The sequence below is a fragment of the Rhinolophus sinicus genome, chromosome 18, assembly GCF_057876585.1.
Source record: "Rhinolophus sinicus isolate RSI-liver-muscle chromosome 18, RSI-T2T, whole genome shotgun sequence".
Taxonomy (NCBI): Eukaryota; Metazoa; Chordata; class Mammalia; order Chiroptera; family Rhinolophidae; genus Rhinolophus; species Rhinolophus sinicus.
In genome coordinates this window covers 80,680,046-80,702,718 of record NC_142518.1, presented here as the reverse complement: position 1 = coordinate 80,702,718, position 22,673 = coordinate 80,680,046, and the positions used below count along the sequence as shown (strand labels likewise).

At 44.6% G+C, this 22,673-nt stretch overlaps 1 protein-coding gene across 2 annotated transcripts in view; it reads right to left on the bottom strand.

The window, feature by feature from the left end:
• Nucleotides 1-20,093, bottom strand: part of DOCK11 (dedicator of cytokinesis 11) — a 212,592-nt gene extending 192,499 nt beyond the window's left edge. For both annotated transcript variants that reach the window (XM_019717035.3, XM_074323192.2), the window contains exon 1: nt 19,866-20,093. In XM_019717035.3, coding sequence (XP_019572594.2) covers nt 19,866-19,967 — 102 coding nt within the window. In that variant the 5' untranslated portion in view covers nt 19,968-20,093. The remainder of the gene's footprint in view (nt 1-19,865) is intronic.
• Nucleotides 20,094-22,673: the final 2,580 nt, after the last annotated feature.

The window sequence follows — 22,673 nt, the reverse complement described above, 5'->3', positions numbered from 1 at the left end:
AACTCTTCGTTGCTACAAGTTCATCTTAAGTTCAACAAAACCAATTATCGTTTTCCAGCATATTATTTTGCATACAGATATTGTTATTCATTTCTAGAGTTACACTTTTAACTCATAAGCATAAATGAAAGAATTAAAAATATTTATATAGATATGGAATTAGTAGTACCCAACTATAATGTGCATCCTTATCTTTCCCTCACAAATTTGGGCAAAAAGAGTATACCTTATACATGGCAAAACATGGTATATATCTCACATAAATATAGCCAACCTAAAAAGTATGGAACATGCCTTGAATGCTACTTTTTCCAATTATAAAAATAATGCATGCTCAATGTAAAATAAATGAACATTTTAAAATAGAAAATATAAATTATAAAATTTACTCATAATCCCACCATCCAGATACACACTGTATATACACACATACAATGTGTACACACACGCACACACACTCTTTGAGAATGTTTTCTTTGAATGTAACAAAAATACCAATAGCTAATATTTATTCAGTGCTTCCTATGTTCCAGGCATTGTTCTAAGTGCCTTACTGTATTATTTTATTCAATCCTTACAACAACCCTGTGAGGTCAGTACTATCATTATCTATATTTTACAGATGAGGAAACTGAGGCACAGAGTGGTTAAGTAACTAAATTAGCATATATCACATGTGCATTATTTTACTAAAATATGATCATACTCAGCATGCTGTTTCATAACCTAAGCTTTTCTCTATGTTAATAATAAATATAGATGCCATTTTAATGACTGCATAGTTTTCTGGTGTATGGATTTAGATTTGCCCAGTCCCTTACTTTTGAACATTTAGCTTAAGTTTGGGAGTTTTGTTGTTGTTTTACTATTATAAACAAATCTGCAAGGTTGACTGAAGTCAGTATTATTATTTCCATTTTACAAATGAGCACAAGGAGGTTCCACAAAGTTAAATAGCCTGCTCAAGGTTGGCAGGGGAAATGCTGGGACCCCTGATATGCTGACTACTATGCATTAGCTCCTTCCACTCTCCTGCCAGCTTCTTAAGGCATTCACTCACTAATGGCCAAGAGAAGTTGTCAACAACTACAGTTATGAGACTAGTGAAATCAATCCTCTCTAACACTGAAGAACTAGCATGATAGGCTGAAAAACACCCCCACAAAGATATGTCCCCATCCTAATCCCTGGAACCCAGAAATGTTCCCTTATGGCAAAAGGGTCTTTACACAGGTGATTCAGTCATAGGTCCTGAGATAAAAAGGTCATCCTGGATGATCAGGGTGGGCCCTAAATGGCATCACAAATGTCCTTGTAAGAAAGAGGCAGGAAATTTGTTACAACTGAAGGGGACAAGACAATGTGACCACAGAGGCAGAGACTGGAGTGATGCAGCTACAAGCCAAGGAATGCTGGCAGCTACCAGAGCTGGGAGAGGCAAGGAACGGATCTTTCCCTAAATTCTCCAGAGGAAGTGTAGCCCAGTGATACCAATTTCAGATTTCTGGCCTCCAAATCTGTAAGAGAATTAAATTTGTTGTTTTAAACCACCCAGTTTGTGGTCATTTGTTACAGGAGCCACAGGAAACCAACACAACTAGGAGGAGGCTATAATCCTGCAAAAGGAGTAATTTGCTCCCAACTGAGGTGGAGGGGGCATTTAACCTAAGCCCTGAAAGACAGATAGGATTCCCTTTAGCAGGGAAAGGGTTGGAGGGGCATTCAGGAAAGAGAGGTCAGCATAAGCAAAGGCATGGAGGTTAGAAAGTGTACAGTGTGTTTGGGGAGCAGCAAAGGGCTGGTGTTGACTAGAGTACAGGCCACAGGAAGACATGTAGTGGGAGAAGAGAATTAAAAGATGGGACACGCCTTCCTGGTGGAAGGAAGGAACAGGAAGGCCTGCTAAGAAATCCAGGTGCTTATTCATGGTACTGTAGAGTCAATGCAGATAGAGTTGGCATCCTTATGGGTTTGGAGATTTGGGTATTTTCCCTCATCCTCTCCTAAGAGACAGCAGAATGATGGTCAGTCTCTAGCTATAATGACAGTAACATTTTTGCTTGCTGTCAAAATGATCCACTCTGATTTGTCAAACTCCTAGGGACATGTGGACAAAATCGTACCTGAATGATTTATCCAGGGAAGGGGCAAAAAAAAAAAAAAAAAAAGGCAGTGGAATAGACCTGCCCAATTCCACCTGGTGTTAACTGGGAGGATGCTCCTGTCCACCCCCTCTCCCTCCTCCTCGGAAGACCAATTCTGAAATGTACCTGGCTGCTCTGAACTGGGCATGGCCTCTGCCAAATAATTACCTCAACAAAGCAAAATCCTCCATTGAATTGAGCCGCGGAAACTTCATTTGTCTCTCACGCGGAAGGTTTAACTTTTGAAAGGTCTACTAAGCCAAAGGCCACTCTTTCCCACCTAATTCCAGCAGAAAAAACAAAGTGACAAAAACTGGGCTCTGTAGTTGTAATTATATCACTTCTTAAACTCTTCATTCTTAGGCTATGACTCCACAGATAGAACCTCCACATCTTTGAGTTGGAACTAAATCCAAAGCCACGACATAGGGAACAGCCTTGCCAGATGTGTAGCTCCACAACATGCCCTTAGCATCTAGGCCATTGGACTTTCAGAAAAGACACCCAACCATCACTAGCTCAGGCCTTTGGAATTTTCCATCCTTGGCTAAAGAAAAGGTTAAAAAAAATAAACACAGTGATGGCCCTGTCCCATGGAGAACACTTTTTGGCCACACACTGAAATGAGAGGGAAGGAAGAGTTGAGAAAAGGAGAAGGGGATAGTGAGAATGTGCCCACAGTGGAATGAGCAAGCAAAGGGGCTGGCTATAGGAAAGCTATGGAGGTGAGATTGGACCAGGTAGACAGATATACAGATTTTCCTGAAAGGTGACAGTGCAGAGAGGTAAACACCAAGATCAGCCATTGAGGAGAATCAGGGGGAAACAGTAAGGGATAGTAGAAAGTGGAAAAGGGAAGAAAGCAACTTAATAGGGAGAGGACACACTAAGAAGCCAGCACTAGTGGGGGCCACTCGCAGAGGGAGTCTCAAGGGCTCAGAGGGGAAGCCTCTATTGCTATCATTCCTGTCCAGCAGGGTTTGTTGCCTTGAGAAATGTGGGTCTGGATTAGGTGTGAGCTGTTGCCCCCTTCCACTTGAGGATGGAGGAAGCGAGGGCAGGCTGATGTGACACATGAGTCCCTCCACCCTATTCTCCCCAAAAGAAATCTGGCCTTTACAGTTTTGGGGTGGTCGCAAGTCTCCGTTCTCCGTCTAAATAGGAGAATTGAGGTCCAACTATCATATACAGTGGAGAACTGCATGCTAGTACTCTCTACGTTCCCTACCTAATTCATTTGGGATCTTAAAATTACTCAAGTTGACAGTGCACTGCCTCCTTCCACTAAATAAATGTCTAGTCACCCCTTCGGTCCCAGACAAAACTGTTCCATTTACCTAGTATAATTTTTAAAGAGTTTGATTTCTTCCTGTCTGAATCTAAAAATATACTGCTACCTTCATTAAATATTGTTAATATTTTAATCTCTGGTTTCTTAGTATGTTACAATGAAAAAAAAAATACTTCCTTCCATCTTACCTTTTTTATCCTTTAGTTTCCTCAGTTTAAGTCCTTGTCTTGCCTTCCCCTATCCCTCCTCCCCCACGCGCAACCTTTCTCTAAATAGATTTAATCCATTAAAAAGAAATCAGTGGAAATAGATTCTCTGCTTTTCAATTCAAGCAAGTTCTAAAAGTATTTCCATTAGGATTTGAGCACGAACTGAATAAAGTATCTATTTCTTCCTCCAGCCAAGGCAGCTCTCGTCCACCGCTCAGCACACCTTTCTGTCTCTAGCTCACTCTCCAACAACACTTGCTTTCTAGTTCCTGCTGGTATACACCACAGCCCCAGATGTTCGAGTTGAAAGTCATCAACTCTGTCATAAAGCTCATCAATCAAATGCATACCACCCAGAAGCCACGAAGTGCAGATGAGGGCCAGTAAAAAAGTAAAAAACCCAAACAGAAAAGTAGTAAATTGTGGTCACACAGCAGCCTAGCCGTTTGTCCCCTCCAATCTTTCCTTAGGGAAAGAAAACTTTGTGGGACTGTCCCTCTTTGGGGTTGAGTTCATTTATCCTAAGTCTCTCTATTTGGTCCTTGTAAGCTGGGTCTGCAGTCAAAGACGAGTAATGATTCCTCATGGGAGGAACGACTTAAGCCAGACGGGACCCCATTGGGACCCCCATGAGTTAACATAATAAAAGTCAGGAGGTAGCCATACCCCTCCTCCTCACCATTATGGGAAGCTGCTAATGCATGCCCCAATTGTCCTGCACTCTGCTATGCAAAGGACTTCTTAGAGTGTTAAGATATCGCTCTTCCTGCTTAGCTCATGGGATGGTTTTACCTTGTGAGACTTGCTCCCCCAGGGGGGTGAACACACCCACCTAGTCGCCTGGGGACAATAAACATCGGTTGCTTTGGGACAGATATCTGGGAATTGGAAGAATTTTAAGGTGTGGTATGAGAATTTCACGGACCCTGCCTTTAATCTTGTGATGCTTATTGTAAGAAATCAATAAATACCCACGACGACCAGATTCGGGGCTCCAGTCCCTTGAGGCTGCGAGTCCCTCGGTCCTCTGTGATTTAACTGTATTTGAGTCTCTGTCTCTTTATGATAGTTTAACCCTCGCCGCCTCCCTCGCCTTCCCACGGTTTGTGTTGTGCAGGTCGCAACAGTAAATCAGTAAAATAATATGAAATAAAATATAATAAAATAAACCAGGTTGAAGGGAAAGAGCCTACCTATCATTTGAAGAAAATGAACACCAGTTTCTAAAACAGACTTAAATATAATGGGATTACAGTTAATAAATACTTCCACATTTTAGAAATTAGCAGTATATAAATCCATTAGAAAAAATTTTAGCATAATCCCACTTAAAACATCTGAATTTGTTAAACTGAGATGGCTTATAAGCAGAATTGAAATTGTTTTCCTATTGAGGTGAAAAAATGAAAAATGGAACAGTAGAAACTGAAGATGAGTAATGTATATTTTGTCTGTACAGAGTTTGAAACAAAATCTGGGGGCTTCCTAACTTTTTACATGATTTTCAGTGCATCAAAACTGGGTCAGTCATCTAAGGGCCTGAAAAAAAAGATAGGCCAGGCCTCAGAGAAATATAGCCATGACCAATTAGAATTGATGTAAAAATAGAAAATGCAATCCACATCTGTGATAGAGTACTTCTTCGGGGCAGTAAAGTTCTCTGCCATCAGCTCATCCTGCGTATTTTACTGGCCAGTGTGAGGAGGGCTGGTGCAAATGTGATCAGCCAGGAAGCTTTTGTGGTGTCTCTAAGATGGCAGTGGCTGGATTTGGTGAAGAGAGGAAGTTTCAATTTATCTCTCAGTTGAAATCACCATGAAGCCAGAAGTAATCAGAGAGATTTTCCATTCCTTCTCTCTGCTTCACCAATCATGTGTTTTAGAAACCCATTTCTGGGAAAGGATCCTACAATTACCTTGGAAATGCAGGGGGGCCATGCCCGGTATAGCTTGACATTCAGAATGGGTGAAGTATCTTTCACACAGGATACATGAGAGGTGTCTTGGGGCTTGTCAGCCAAAGAGTTATTCTCTGTGATGTGAAACCATCCCTTTCTCTTTTAAATACACATACACACACACCCCTACCTCTTTTTTCTTTAACTGAGGCTGGAAAATTCCATAGGCCTGAGCTGGCTAAGTGCCTGCTAAATGTCTGGCCAGCTTGTATCCTGAAACACCTCAAGTCTGAAAGCAGTGCCTACTTACAAGAACTCTAGGCCGAGGGAGTTTTGTGTGGGGGAAAAAAATTAATTATGAAGAATTTAAGAAAACATCCAAATTGAAATTGCAGACTACAAACCTGTACTGCTTTCTTTCAGCCAAAATTCTCAAAAGGGATTGTGCTTACTCATAATTCTGTGAAGACTTCTGCACCTGGCTAACAGTTTGCCAGTCTACCAGATCCCTGTCCCTCCTCCACCAGGTCAGCATCCATGTTGGGAACCCATCTGACTCTAGGATTTTACCATTCTTCAATCTCCAGCAATGCCTGAGCAAGTAGGCAGAATAATGGTTTCCCAAAGATGTCCACATCTTTGACTATGCTACATTAAACGGCAAAGGCGACTTCGTAGACGTCACTGAGTTAAGTATTCTGAGGTGAGATTATCCTACATTATCCAAGTAGGGCTAATGTAATCATAAGGGTCCTTGTACATGAGAGAGAGGCAGAAGAGTCAGAAACAGAGGAGATATGATGACAGCAGCAGTGTCAGTATGATACGATGACACTTGACCAGCATGATAAACTTGAAAACGAGAAAAACTTGACCAGCCATTTCTGCCTTGAAGATGGAGGAAGGGGCCATGAGCCAAGGAATGAAGGCAGCCTCTAGAAGCTGGAAAAGGCCAGGAAACAGATTCTCCCCTAGAGCTTCTGCAGGGAGTGAGGCCTTGCAGACACCTTGGTGTTGGCCCAGTGAAACCCATGTCAGACTTGTCACCTCCAGAACTATGAGATAACAAATCTGTGTGTTCTGAAATACTAAGTTTGTAGCAATTTGTTTCAGCGGCCACAGGAAGCTAATAGGCCATGCATCTAGTCTAATCCTCAACTAGGCCACTGGCTGAACTCGTCATCCCAGGCATTCTGCCTCCTCTGAGTTCTCTAAGCAGACACTCAACTCCTTCAGTCCACAATCCCACCCATGCTGAGCTCAAGCTGTTATAAGATCAGGTGAGGGTACGACAGCCATCCTCAGGACCAGCAACAAGGCCAGACCTCACTCTTAGAGGAACTGGGCCACTGGCCAGAAAACCGAGGCATAGCGTTAGATACAGGGTAAGGGGTCAAAACTAGGATACAGTGACTGGGACAGCGACACAAAGGGACAAAAGAGAAGATAAAACCCAGTGACCAGAAATGGGTTTTAAAGACAGGGCAGAACCAGCAGCCTCTAGGACTTGGGGCCCAGAACCTGAGCTCTGAATGTGAGAGTGCTCTGATGTCACCTGCATAGACCTGGGCTGGTCTCTTGACCCGGGGTGGACCTGGGGCGATACAGAGCTGGCTCTGGACATCAGAGTAGTTCCAGCTACATGAAGAGAGAGGGAGATAGGCAGGGAGAGGGAATGGGGTTTCAATTAAAGACCTGAGCCTTATACAATTCTCTTCTGATGAGAATTCTGCCAGACCATTTTGTTTGGAAGGGGCCGACAGAGGCCAAGTTCCTCAGCAAGCAGTCATGTCGGTCACTGGTAGTGGAGGAGCAGTTCTCCCCTGGGAAGCAGGTTAGCAGAGAGAGCCTCACTGCTCTACAAGCAATAGAGCATGATGTAAATAACACTCTGTAGGACAAAAGGAACGCTACTGGCCCCTGTGAGCTTTTAAATAACGATTTAGTTCAATTTTTGTAACAGTTGATTCCGAGCCCTACTGAACTTGTTATTTCTCTGAGGTAAATTAGGTATCTTAGAAGGTGGTATTCCCTCCTTCAGGTCTCTAGGAAACCATTTGATACACCAAACCATTAGGAACTTTTTCACCTATGAAAATAAACTGGTTGTTCCAACAGCACTCTTCCACTCACACCATGAACACTGACAACAGGTTCTGCAAGGCATAAAGCTGTCAGTTTCTCAAGTGGGAAACTGAACTACTAATATAAAAGGCATGGAGAGAAATATGTATGTTGTTATGTTTGGACAGTATTAACCCACTTGAAAAAAAATGATAAAAACAATTCCATGAACATGATCCCAGGTACCTCTGCAGAGTCAGTATTCTGGAGAATTTTTTTTCCATATAGATATTCAAATAACAAAGAAAGGAAGAATGGCCAATTGCAAACAGTTCTCAAAATCCTTAGGTTTACTTTGGCAAGGAAAAATCTATACTGATATTGCCCACATTTCTCAATAACAATCTCATCCCTCTTTTTTTTCCTCTCACTTCCTAATTTCCCACTAAAAGACCTAAGTTTGTTCAGAAATAAACACTATTTCCCAATAGAAAGACGTCATCACCAAAACCACACAAAAAGAGCTTCCTCCACCTGATTTACTGTGGAATCTGGCCCAGGAGCCAGTGCTTCTTTACCTAATTACTCCAAAGGAATTGAGACACCTGGAGTTCATTACCTGTTTTGTCATTTAGAAAATATGGATAACCTACAGCTTGCCTTACTTGAAACCATGCCTGTTTCCCCAGTTATAGAAGAGAGGTGACAGCAATGCAGTATGTGTTTAATAGTGACTTGTAAGAACATTCAAGGCCACAGGCATAACAGCATTTTTTTAACTGTTCATAAGACTGGGGCTATAAAAATACAAGTTCTTGTCATCATCTAAAAAACATTTCCTACAAAGGCATTCCCCAGCTTCCTGACACACTTCACTGAAACACTTCAAATAAAGATGTTTCTGTCTCAGAGGCTTGGAAGAACACTTGACTTCTTAGTCAAGTCTCAGCCAGTAGAATATTTCAATCATTAGGGAAAGCAACATGATGGAAAAGCTAAAGTACCAGAATATCTTCAAACATTTCTCAGCAGCTTGAAACATATACAATCTGACATAAGCTGTCAGGAAAGGCAAAAATACAGCTTCCTGTGAATGATAAACTCAATGGGCAATAAAAAAAGTGGAGAAGAATTGCAGGAAATCATTAATAGCAAATTTAGGTGTGATCGTGTGAATTCCGCACAGACAACAGGTAAACCACGTCGCTGGAACAGTTGGCATATTTTCTGCAGTATCGACTTAGCCGTACACACCATTCCTAACATAACTTGTCCTGCTGCCACAAAACCAGAATAACCAAATATAAAAAGTACATTAATTTCTTAGGAGACCTTTAGGCTTGAAAATTTTCCCACTAAAATACATGTTTCCAAAATAGAACTTTAAAAAGTCATTCGAATTTCAATAGTCACTTGATTTTTTGAAGTGAGGATTAATGAGTGGAAGGGATGTCAATAAAGTTTTGAGAAGGAAAGGAAAGAGTGCTGAAGTTCTAGTCATGCAGAGACTTAGCTCCTGCTCCCCACACAAGAACGCAGGATACGGTGAGGCCAAAAAGGAACACCCACGGAGCCATAGATAGGGGAGTCATACCACTATAGTCTCGCTGGTGGCTGGGTTGGAGACACAGGCAGGCTCCACATGATCCGCAATCTGCCATCCGCTTCTCTGCCAACCAACCCAGCCGCCTGCGAGAACAGTGGTATGACTCCCCTATCTATGGCTCCGAGGCTGTTCCTTTTTGGCCTAGCCATGTCCTGCGTTCTTGTGCAGGAAGAGGGACCAGAGTCCCTGCATGACACATGGCGCAGCAAGCAGGGTCTCAACCAGCATGGGGAACAGGAAACGCAATCTGCCTGGAGAAACATGACCCCTCAGTAAATTGGTCATTCTCTCGAGCCTCCGGATGGCATACCATCCTCTTGACCATGGTGGGCATCGCCTGCCTTTTGGTGGTCTGCTGCTGCCATGGGCTCCTCGAGTTGTGGACATCTTACACGGGGGCCATCACCCACTCAGACACTTGGCACGGCTAGCAAGATTCCAGCTAGGTAAGAATGATGTCTGACTCTGGGCAAGAGGACATGTGGCCCCCACACAGTGTGTGGTGCTCAGTGGCCACTGTTCTCAGGAGTTCGACCCCCGTGGAGGGGTGGGAGGACGTGGATGGCTTTCCGACCAGCATAGACAGGAGAAAGCAAAGGTCGTTGCAGCTGTGTGGGCTGGGAAGTGCTTGCTGAGGCAGCTCAGGTGTGGGACTTGTAGTCCCAGGAGGAAACACTTGCTGAGTCCTCAGTGGAGGATGCGGGTGAGGTCAAAGTCGTCCCTCACCCCCAGGTTGGGGAGGACTTGGAGCCCTCGCCCTGTGGAGAGGACACACATTGTGAGGCCAATGCACAGCCCTGGTGAATGACTGTGAACTATGGGGAATGGGCTCCATCCCTAATTTGATGGACCGCTTGACTGTTTGCTTGGGAACGTACCACCATGTAGTGGAACTGGTGGATGTTTACTTCCTGTGTCTCGCCCAGCCGCCAGCGAGACTGTGGTGCAGGAAGACCCCTTGTTGGGGTGCAGGCAGATGTTTGCTACCTGTGTCTTGCCCGGCTGCCATCAAGAGTGTGTGCACACCTTGGCTGTGAGCCACTATTGTTCCAGCACTGAGAAACCCTAGCTGTGCCCAGAAAGCCTGGCTGTACCCAGGATATTTCATCCATCTCTAGGTTCCTCGCATAGGGCCTCTTGTGGAAGACACTTGTTGCATAGATTGTGAGGCAAGACCCTGGAGGGGTGGAGTGTGGGGACAGAGTCCCAGAGAGCAGTTTCCAGGCTCTCGGCCTCACATGGAAAGGTGCTGGCTCGGTTATTAGATGGCCATCAGCGGTAATCAGATGGCCATCTGCTGTGGCAGGGTGGCCATCAGCTGTTATGGGTTAGCCATTAGCCACTAATATAACTGCTGTGGCTACACTAGGGGGTAGGTTGGTTGGCAGAGAAGAGGACGGCGGATTGCGCATCAGGTATCTCCTGCTTCTTGTGTCTCCAACCCAGCTGCCAGCGAGAATATAGTGGTATGACTCCCCTATCTATGGCTCCGTGGGTGTTCCTTTACAGCCTCATCATATCCTGTGTTCTTGTGTGGGGAGCGGGACCAGAGATCCCGCATAACAATTCTATTTTTCCACACAGAACCCAATTCTCCTTTATCCACCCTTTTGCATAAACCACACTGAATAGACTGTCAGAAAGGTGACTGCTTCTGCCAGAGGCCACACATGCAAGTTCCCCAGACCGGAGGACCTGCTTCGCAGTCATAGGACTGGGTGTTCCTCCCCACTTGAGGATTAGACTTCCCACTTGAGTATTCCTCAGATTAATCTGAAGACGAGAATTGCCAAAGACCCAGAGCCCTAGCTCACATCCCCTGGGCTCTTCAATATGACCAAGCCCAACTGAAAATGGATACTACCAAGAACCTAATGGAGAGGGGTCTGCCAGCTTCTTTTTCCAGGAAGGGTATGACTCTTGGCTCAGCCATGTAGCTAATCCTTTGGCGCAGGATTTGGAGCAAGGAAATAAAATTAAAAAGCAAGGGTATCTGCTTCCCTTCCACAAGTTTACTTTCATCTGTTGACTTGTAAGGTACACAAAAGACGTCTCCTGCCCACCATAAAGCCTGGGAATAATAATGAGAGCTAATAGTCACCGAGTGCTTCCCATGTGCCAACCCTTGCTCTAAGTGCTTCGCATGCAACAATTCCTTTAAGCCTTTTTCAACAAGCCCACAAGAGGGTTTATCAAGGCACAGGAAGGTTAAATAACTGGCCCAAGTTCACCCAGCTAGTAAGTAGCTAAGCTGAACTTTGAACCTGGGCAGTGTGCTTCCAGAGCCTACTCCTAAGCACTCTGCTCTAAAAAGCAGGAGCTTCCAAGCAAATTCCAGCCAAATAAGACTGTCCCTTTCCAAATGAGACAGCTCTGGGAGTCTCCAGGGTGGGGCCCTGCAAGAATCAACAAGGCGTCTGGCTCTAAGTTGATAGTATAAGCAGCAGGCCAATGTTAGCCATGAATCCTTATGCACTCCTGACAAAAGCTAAAGGAAACCAAGATCTAAATCCCAAAGAGATATGTATCATAAAATTACCATTAGGATTCACAGAAAAGGGGAAACAGCTCTCGTTACTTTTCCCTCCTGTGGTTTCTGGCCTTCCTTTCTGTGTTTAAAATAAATAAACAAACAAACAAATAAATACTTTTTCAACATGCCTTACTGACAATTCTGTATCTCAGAAGAAAGCAAAACCAGGTAGGTAAATAAATGACTCCTCTGAATTCCAACAAGCAAGGTACAGAAGGGGTCCTGAAGTGGAGATCTGGGGATTTGGGATGGTAATAAGCACTTTGTAGTCCACAGAGATCAAGTAAAGGAATGCCAAGGTGACTCATGTGTACACTATATATGAATTTCTCAGTGTTATACCTACCATTTAGTTTCCCATTTAAAAGGGGGGGGGCACTGTAGTCAAATAAATGTGGGGAAAATGCCACAGATTAACACTGTTCGTTAGCAACAGTTAGCAAAGGCCTACTGAACACTGTTGAACCCAGAAAGGACCTAACTCTTGAAAAACATTAAGGATCACAAAAGAGCTTGATATTGGGCGACAGAGATGTTGTAACTAACTAAGCCTAGAAGGCAGAAGCACCAGCCTCCTCCTGTGCTTCTATCTTCTGTTTGTTCTTTGCACACATCTAATTTCCTTTCCTGGCTTGTGAGTTCAAATGCATAAACATCCTATTCAGCTTATTTCGGCACAGCGGGGGAGTGCGGGGCACTACTCATCTCCACTGCTCAAACCCTGGCAGGGGAGCTGCCCAGGGGTGACCTAATTTACCATCAGCTCTCTAAGTGGAAGTCTGGGGCTGGCCTCCACACCATTGCTCCATGCCCTGCCTCCCACTTCCCTAATTACCCGCAAAGGTACAAACTCCTTCAATCAGCTAATTTCACCTACAATTTTCACCTTTGTCGACTCAGCCCTGGCTGTTCCTCCCCTTCCTGATCCCACTTGGAACACTTTCTTCTCTCCCCTCAAGAACCTTAGTCTTTTGCCAAAACACAACCCTACATGCTCAGCCTTCCCCTGAAATGTTCTCTCCACTGCCTTGCCTAACTGAAACCTGGTTTTGCACTGACAACCCTCACAAGTTGAGGATGCTCATTTTCTTTTCCCTTCCTCTAGCACCAAACATGCTCTTCCTCCAGTTCACCCAAGCTGAGAAACCTGTCATCTTGACCCCACCTCCTCTCTTCTTCTCTTCCTCCCACTTCTTCCTTCCCCCTTCTCCTCCCTCTTCAAGAGTCACCAAATCCTGCTGCTTTGATCACTGAAACATCTCTTACATCTTACCCCTTATCACCATTCTCACTGCCTCAGTTAAAGCCTTTGTTCTCTCTCTGTCTGGAACTATATATTTTAACTAGTTATGTACCTGGCCTCCAGTCACCCAACATCCCATCCATGCTATATATTGTTGCCAGTGCACTTCCCGCTGAGTACCTCGTGCATCCCAGGTACTGGGTGAGGCACTGGGAATAGAGATGAATACACAGCTCCTGACTTCTCAACTCATATACAAAATGAGTAAGAAATATTGTCCCATCCCCCATTGTATTCTGATAGTCCCTTCCAGAATACTTCCTCTCCCCAGCAGATCTCTTTTTTTAACCTTTATGCTTCACTTATACATCAGACACTTTCCATCATTACCTTCTTTAATCCTCACAAGAACTCCAGAGGTAGGTACAACTATTTATCCCCATTGCAGAGATGAGGAAAATGAGATCTGGTTACTTGCCTCATTTCACAATGCAAGCATGCGACAGAGATCAGATTCAAGCCCAGGTCTGACTCTTGAGCCTGTGCTCGGACTCCCACCTTTTAAATAGGACATTGAGACCTTGGAAAAGAGCCCAAACAGGGTGACCAGAATGGTGAAGAATCTTGGAACCAAGTCACATTAGGAATAAAGGAAAGAAATGAAGGCTCTTTGGCTTTGTGAAGGGTGAATTTAAAAATGACATACATGGTGGCTGTCTCCAAATATTTGAAGGGTTGTCATGTGAAAGAGGAAGCACACATATTGTGTGTGGCTGCAAACAGCAGAGGTAGGCTAGCCATTTGTGGAACTTAAGAGTAAATTTCAGCTCAAGATGCCTTTCTAGCGTAGCCCTCTAAAAAGCAGGGAGTACGTGTAGGGGACATTCCTGTCTCGAGTGGGCAAGGGGTCTAATCAGCATTTCTGTGCACATCAGAATCACTTTGGGTATTTTTAAAAAATACAGATGCCTGGCCCAACCCCAGACTTATCGAAACAGAATCTTGGGGGTGGAGACCGTTATTGCAAGAATTACAAACAAGGCAAGTCCGTAAGACGGTTCACTCAAATCCTCAAAAGAAGAAATAAGAATGGCTAATCAACATACAAAAAACCTGTATGTTTTCAACTTCAAGAGTTCTCACAGAAATGCAAGTTAGAACCACGATGCACTATTTATCTTGTATCAGATTGCACAGATTAAAAAAATATTACTATCCAGTGTTAGCATGGGAGAGGAAAAACGAACACTTGTATATTCTGCTGGTGAAAGAGTAAATGGCAACAACTTTCTGCAGAGCAATTTAACAGTATGCTTAAGAAGAATTTTTCACACTAAAAATGTATGTAATGTCTAAGCAAGCAATTCCAATGCCGGAAACTTATCTGAAAGGGACAATCTAGCAAGTTTGAAAATGCCTGCCTAGAGATGTCATTCACTTAATGTTTCTAGCCGCACTATCCAAAAGAACTTTCTGCAATGATAGAAATGTTCTGTCCGTGGTGTCCCATATGGTAGCCAGCAGCCACATGAGGCCATCAAGCACTTGAACTGTGGCTAGTTAATTTAGGAGTTGATTTTTTAAATTTTTTAATTCATTCAAATTTAAATGTAAACAGCCACAGGTGGCTAGTAGCTAATGTATTGGACAGCTCATGTTTATAACACTACAAAATTAAAAATGACCAAAATATCAAATAAAGAATGATTACCTATGGTACACCCATAGTGGAATTTTGGCAGTCATGAAACATGATTGTGTAGATTTATATTTATTGATGTGAAGAAATGTTCATAAGATATTGGTAAGTGAAAAAATTAAGTTCATATATTTATTCAATCCATATTTTCATATATAAGCACACACAAAAGAGACAGTTTTAATATATATATATATATATATATATATATATATATATACACACATTAGAATATTAAAAGTTCCCTGAGTGATAGGTGATTATTCTTTTGTTTTTCTAACTCTTCTACAATAAACGTGTGTATTACATAACAAAGCAATAAACGTTTCCAAAAGAAGGCTTACTGATATTTAGACTAGGAAAAGAAACAATTCAGAGAATACAACATGAAAAAAATTCTATTTGGTGCTTCAAAAAGGGTCCAGTGAGACCTGTGGTTTCACAGCACTCTCCACTGAACTTTTGGACAGATCCTCCAGGAGTGGCTTGCGGCAGGCCCTCCCAACCTGGAAAAGCCGACAGGAATAGTGAGACTACTCCATGTTTAGGCACTAAAACTCAGGGCAAATCGCCTGACTCAGTTCATTCAGATCCAAGCTAAGTCTCTGAACTGGAAACGCTTGGCCCATTGAAACTGGCTTTATTCCGCTGTGTCCGTTGTTTTGTTCTGTATTAAGTACTTTCCACAAATTCCCCAGGGAAGAGGGATCAGGGGCGCTGATTGATTTCCAAGCCTTTCCTAAATTCCAGCCTAACAAACATTCTATGCAAAGGTAGTTGTGTGTGCTGGGTGGGAGGAGTCAACAGTTGCAGAAGCTTTGCAGCCTTTTCAGCTTTGGGGGAGTTTTTCCTCTACTTGGAGTTAGATGAAATCTGGCTGCTGCCAGTCAGGGGACACTGCACTCATTACCCTGCCTCAAAGGGCTACAACCTGTAACATCTATCAAGTCTTTCCTGATCCTTTGGTGCACACGGAGTTGAGGGTAAATTCAGCAGCAGCAAGCAAACAGTATTTAAACACTTTGCCCAGGCACAGTGACTCCTCTTAAGGAGAGCCAGAATACAACAGGTTTATCAAATGCCTTTGTTCTCCCTGAGACACAAATACCTACTGTGTTTCCCCGAAAATAAGACCTAGCCAGACGATCAGCTCTAATGCGTCTTTTGGCACAAAAATTAATATAAGACCCGGTATTATATTATATTATATTGTATTATGTTATATTATATTATATTATAGTATATTATATTATATTAATTATAAAGACCCAGTCTTATAGTAAAATAAGACTGAGTCTTATATTAATTTTTGCTCCAAAAGACGCATTAGAGCTGATTGTCTGGCTAGGTCTTATTTTTGGGAAAAACACGATATATCCTGAATTATAATTAAAACAGCATTAAAACTCTGCATTTAAAACATGCATGTATGTAAACATTTCTCAGTTAATCACATATACTCAGGTTATAATATTCCTCCCCAAGCAGCCTCTCTTGAGAAATCTCTGCCAACGGTTAATTCTCTAGTAATTATCCCTTTCCCTGGGTTAAAACTGACCTTCATAAAAATGCCAAACTTCCAGGAAAATGAAGCAACGAAAACAGTCTATATCTGCTTCATTATACAGGCTAATAGATTTGTAGAAGTACTAACAACTGAATGAAGGTCTGAGTACACAACTCTATGCTACACAGAGGATACCAAAAAAAAAATGTATACACATTTTAAGAAAGGAAAAAACTGCATTAATATATACCAATAACAAAAGATGACTACAAGTCACTTTTGACTTCTGTAATTACAAGAGGTGCTCAAAGTGGCAGACACTTCAGATTATGGTGAACTACTGCTTGAGCAACGTTGACCAAAGTATTAACATCTCTTAAAATGTTATACATTTTTCTGGCACCCCCGGTATATAGCTCACGCCTTCTGAATTTTTCAAACAGCAAGCAAAACGAAATAATGTTAGTGAAGGGAATTAAAGTTTTGCCACCCTGAAGCTGCCTTTTGGGTATATTGATTTTAAGAAACAAGACTCAGAAAGAAACTTTGACTGTCCCCCCTTTCCTGCCCAAGAGATGCAGACAGAAAAATCTGCTTCTGGAAGGAAATCTTAGAATGTTCACCTTAGCCTGATTTGAATTAAGTATGGCAAATATCAGGGTTCCAGGCAGGCGCCTGTTAGCAATAATTTTCCTGCCATGTATGTTCTGCTCTTCCTCAAGTACCTGTAAATCACCCATTCTCACTCCTGAAATCTAACACCCTACCCCACCCTTTTATCCTTTGCCCAAAATGTCATATATACCTACTGTTGCCTCACTATCTTTGGAATTTTCATGGGTATGTGAATTCCCTATGAGCATGTACTAAAATGTGATTATCTCCTGTTAATCTGTCTCTGTTAATTTGATGAACAGCCAAAAGAACTTAGAAGGTAGGAGAAAAAAATTTTTTTTTAGCCCCCACATTAGCAACATGCTAACAAAGGTATAATTATATATATATATATATATATATATATATATATATATATATGGTTTGTTTTTTTTTAAACCTAAAAAGGAAATATTGAATATTTGCCCAGCTTGGTGGGTTTTCCAAGTTCTAGTGAGAGATACTCGTACAGCAGAGGAAAGCTTGACCTACTGTGGTAATGACTCCATCTTGAAGCCCTAGTGCGAGTGTCACAGGTTTACAGCAGCAAGTGTAAATCCTACTTCAGATGTCCCTTAGAAATAGTTTAGGGCTTAAATCCGAAAAGAATCAGAAGTTACAGAGGCAGCTGCAATGTGGTCCACTGGTTCTCCAGCAACCCATCGCTTTGCTATTGATTAACAGCAATTTGTGTCAGAAAAGCAGGACTAAGAGCCATTTAAGAGGAGAATCCACTCAATTTAAGACTGTTTCCTTATTTCTTAATTGACGGAACTGCTTAAAAATAGCATTCACCAAGGTGCTAAGAACAATCTAAAATTGACTTGTGTATATAATCTGGGTGTTTTATTGACAAACACATACACACAGACCCAACCCAGGTTGCAACTAATGAAAACAAATGGAGGAAAAGTCATCCGCATTCACTTACAATTACAGGCTGTCTAGCATTGTGTCTTGCATGCAGTAGGGGCTCAACAGATACTGGTTGATTTGAGATTCCTAGAATCAGTTCTCCACCCCCAAAATTTCAGTGTGGATCACATACCAGAGTAGTAATAAGTATCATGCCTGTGCCTTGCCTAGTGAAAATCTGTGGCCTTGGTCCCAAGTAAGCTAGGCTGGTAGCATCTCCCAGAAGACTCTCCTCCCACTAACAGTTTTTCCAGCTTTGCCAGACTCAATGGTTAGGAAGGGGCAGATGCACCTGTGCTACACAAAATTCTTTTTAAAACCTAAAGACCTGGGCAAGAATGCTAATGTTAACTTTTTGCTGCTGAGGGTGGCGGGTCAAACGCTGGTGAAATCCCAGTGGAGGTTTGCTGAGTCCCCTTTATTCTCTTGAAACCGTCTATCCACTTTATAGGTTCCCTACACACGATGTGGTAAACCAGCCACCCCTGCTGAAGCAAGGTTTTCTTTCTTCCTTCCTGAATTTAGGAAAGTGTTTCTTGGGCTAGGCAGATGGAATCACTTGCTAACAAACACCCAAGAGAGAGCCCTGGTATATATACCCTACACACAGCTTGTCTTCCTGTCGTAACTGGCTGTGATGACAATGGAGGTTCCAATCTGACCTAACAGGACTTCATTCTAAAATTGGAGAGACAGACAATAAACCAAGTCCACTAAAAGAACACTGAAGGTCTGGGTTTTGCTCTGCTGAAGAGCAGAATTAAACTTCCAAGGGTCTGGCCAACATAGAGAGATTTTTTTTTTTGTCACTTGGCTTAGCATAGTTGTAGCTTTCAGGGATCAGATCTTTATCGCAAAGGTACATATATTACCTTTGATCCGCCTCCAGAACTCACACTAATGTCAACTTTCTCCACTGTTGGGATCAGGCCTCTGGCCTCCCTTTAATGTTGCTTTTATCATAGATTCTACAAGACCAACAGAAAAATTACAAGGAAAAGCTGTAAAATTCCCTTCTGATGATAAGTTGTTTTAACAAAAAGATTGCCCGCTCTTAAGTGGTGAAATTTAAACACAGCAGGCGACAAGGTAAGGTAAAGGGAGTGGAGAGAGACAAAACACGAACAAACAAAAAACAAAAGTAACAACAAACACTCGTCAACCAGTCTATTGCCAGGAAATTGGCAACGAGTGTCATGAAAATAGAAGGGGCAAGTGCCAGTCAGCACCGGTCCGCAGTCAGACAATTCGGATGAGGCTAAGGGAATGATGGGAGGGTTCCCAAGGGGTCAGCGCGCTTTCAAATGCTCGTTCCCTAGCCCCGAATGGTGGGGCACTCACTACAGGTCCTCCATACCTGGACTGGTACACCCCCACCTTCCCCGAAAAACCTACAGGGCTCCCCATTCCTTGCCTCTGGAGAGCTCCCGGGTCCCAGGGGACACCCTCGCCCTGCCGCGGCCAACCCCGCGCCCACTCTCCCCGGAACCTCGTTGTTTCCAATCCCTTTCCTCCGCGGCAGCAGCAGCAGCAGCAGCACCCCTTCAACACCCATCACCACCCTCTCTCTCCCCAGTAGCAGGAGGAAGTCGCTCTACTTCCTCTGTTCTCACCGCCCGCCAGAGCTTGGGCGCCCGGGGTTTTTGGGTGGGGTTCTTTTTTGTGTACACGGTGTGTGTGTGCGCGCATGAGTATGTATGTGCAAAACGCTCATCTCATCCTTCCGCCCAGGCTGCCTCAGGTGCCGGCAGGAGGGAATAAGGATCTCGTTGTGCCTGGTCCCCTGGCTTTGTGCTGGGTCTCGGACACCTCAGAGTCCGCTCCCCAGTTCACACCCCTGGCTCGTGCTGGGGGTCCGAGTCCCCAAGGGCCTGCCGTCGTCCAGCCAAGCGCACGCCCCGCCGCGCCCCGCAGCCGCAGCGCTGTCAGCTGGCACTCCGACCCCGGCCCGCGGCGGTCAGCGCGCAAACTTAACTGAACCCGAGAGCGCACGGGCAGCCGCCTCGAGCGCCGTCCCTGTCCCGGCCCCCTTGCACGGGAAGCCACCCCGTCTCTCTCGCCCCGAACGCGTCCCCCGAGATGTCCCGTGCCCCGGCCACTCACCAGCACCACGGAGCCCCGCACGGCCTCGGACACGCTCTGCCGGAGCTCAGCCGCCGTGCCAGGCTTGCTGAGCCGCTTGGTGAACTTGCGCACTTCGGCCATGGCCGCGGGCGCAGGTCTCGGCGGGCGTGCTCAGTGCCCCGGGCCGAGCCGGCAGCGGCCGCTGCTACTCCCTGTTTACCCGCCGGCCTGCCAGCCACAAAGCTGCGCGGCGCCCGCTGCCCCTCCCTCCCTCCCGCGGCTCCTCCCTCGTCCCCTCCTTCCCTCCTGCTCTCGCCCGCTGTCCTGCCCCACCGCGGCGGCGGCGGCCGCTCCCTCCACTACAGAGCCCGAGCCTTGCGCGATACCAGCCCAAGGAGGAGGGCGTGTCTGGGAGGAAGGGTGTGTGAACCAGGAGGGAGAAGTGGGTGGGAGGGCGAGGTCACGAGGGAACAGGGGGGAAGTGGCAACTGCTCGGGCTCCGCCCGCAGCTGATGGTGCTGGTGCAGCCGCATCCGGGAGGGGAGAGCTGGCTGCAGCATATTTCTCGTCGGGGAGAGGGGCGGGATAAAGAAAAGTCTCCAAGTGTGGAGTGCGTTCCACCCCAGTACTCCTTTGCCGCCAGTCTGTGGTGCCCTCAGGAGGGCTGGAGACTCGCGTGTCAGCACCCCGCAAGCCCCCAGGACCCAGGCTTCCAGGGGCTGGGAAACAACGTGCAGCTACGCCTATTGTGTGCTCCGCGGAGGAGGGGTCGCGCCCTTGTCGAAGGATGAAGAGCGCGTTTCTGGCGGGAGCGGCTCGTCTGAGTCCTGTCCTCACCCGTAGCGTTTTCTTACTCAGTTGGTCCTCCTCACGGAGGCCACCCCGGGAGGCAGCAGGCTGTAAGAAGTGGAACTTGCTGTGGCAGAACCCCACCGCCACCACCACGGGCGGGAGAGCTGATGGCGGGGCCTGAGCCTGTGGCAGGTTGTCTAGTTAACAGGGACTGCGCGCCAGAGGATGAGTTAGGAGTGGCATTAGGAAGGCCATTGTCTGGGTTCTGGAGGACTTAACCAGTGTTCTAGAAGCTTTTACATGTGCCCTGCTATCACTTCTCCATTTCCTACTCCTTTCTTGATCCTCATCACCTTCCAAGAAATTGTTTTCCAAGAATCAAAGAACTTCTGACTACATGTAAAATAAACATTCTTAAGGCACAAATAAGGATGAGAATCTTGAAGTACTAGTGACTCTGTAAAACCTCCTAAGTGCAAAGTGGGAGAGGCTTCACTGGTGGTGGCAATTTCTGTCTGGTTACTACATTTTTTGAGAGTTTGAAAATAATTTCTGGGGAACCATGCAGCCTTTATAAGAGAATTCCTACCACAGCCAGAGGGCACTTCACTTTTCCTAATTTCAAAAGCCAAACAGTCGCACCTACATGTGGCACTTTGTTATGAAAACCCAGCAAAGGCCAAGTATCTTAGCAGGAAGCAGGTCTATTTCAGCAGCCATCACATTAGTCCTGATACAGCACAGATGGAGGATCTTAGAGGGCCTGGGACTGGAAGTCTTCTAAAGGCAGAGGCCTTGTATCACCAGTCTTTGCTTTACTGTGTGTGTGTGTGTGTGTGTGTGTGTGTGTGTGTGTGTGTAAAATTTGTTAATTGTTGGATGTGTGGATCACCATGAATTCATGCCTTCCATTTCATGAATGCTTGTGTGGCTTACGCTGTTGGTTAACCTCCACAGCAGCCATAACACTTTTTCCTTGATAAGAGCCCAAATATGCTTCAGGTATAGCACAGAGCCATAGGGCTTAGGGAAGGCAGGCCCAGCTCAACGTGATGAATGATGATTGGTTAAAAAAAATCATGATACTCTCACTCCCACTCAGTGTGGGCCAATGGAATATAAAAAGGAAGTGTGGGAGGACGGTTCCTGAGAGAGTTTCCACCATGATAAAAATGGATAGGCAGGAGACCTCAGCTCCCCCTGTCTTCCTGAGAGGGATGTTTTTTTGTGAGGCATCTGCCCTTGGCAGCAATTTTGCAAACACGAGGGAAGGCCAAGATCATCTCAGAGAAGCCAATCCAGAATCTGGACGGTATTGAACTATTGAACCTACCCTAGCACTACCTGCCTCTGAGTTCCTTTTTGTGTGATACAAGTAAACCCTTTTGGTTTATGCGACTTTTACTTGAATATTCTGTTACTTTAAGCCTAAAGCATACTTACAACTACAGACACTATGAGGTCAGACAATTAAGTTTGCAAATTTATCCTAGAGAAAGTGCTACATACCTCATTACTGAATATCACTACAGTCACCTTCCAACTACTCCCCTTGGGAAGCCATGCACAAACACCAGCACCTAGTCCACCCTTCAAAGCAATTTTGGAACTCTTTCTGGAATGGTCATCAGAGCTGTCGTCATATTACCCTTGATGTTCTGGATGTCATCAAAATGTCTTCCTTTCAATATTGCCTTTACCTTTAGGTAAAGAAAGAAGTCCTTGGGGGCCAGATCAGGTGAGTAGGGAGGGTGTTCCAACACAGCAATTTGTTTACTGGCTAAAAACTCCCTCACAGACAGCGCCGTGTGAGCTGACGCATTGTTGTGATGCAAGAGCCATGAATTGTTGGTGAAAAGTTCAGGTCGTCTTAACTTTTTCACGCAGCCTTTTCAGCACTTCCAAATAGTAAACTTGGTTAACTGTTTGTCTAGTTGGTGCAAATTCATAATGAATAATCCCTGTGATATCAAAAAAAGGTTAGCAACATTGTTGCAACAAGTTCAAGAACTTAATTGTCAGACCTGTAAGTCTGAAGTTCAGGGAAGAGATCTG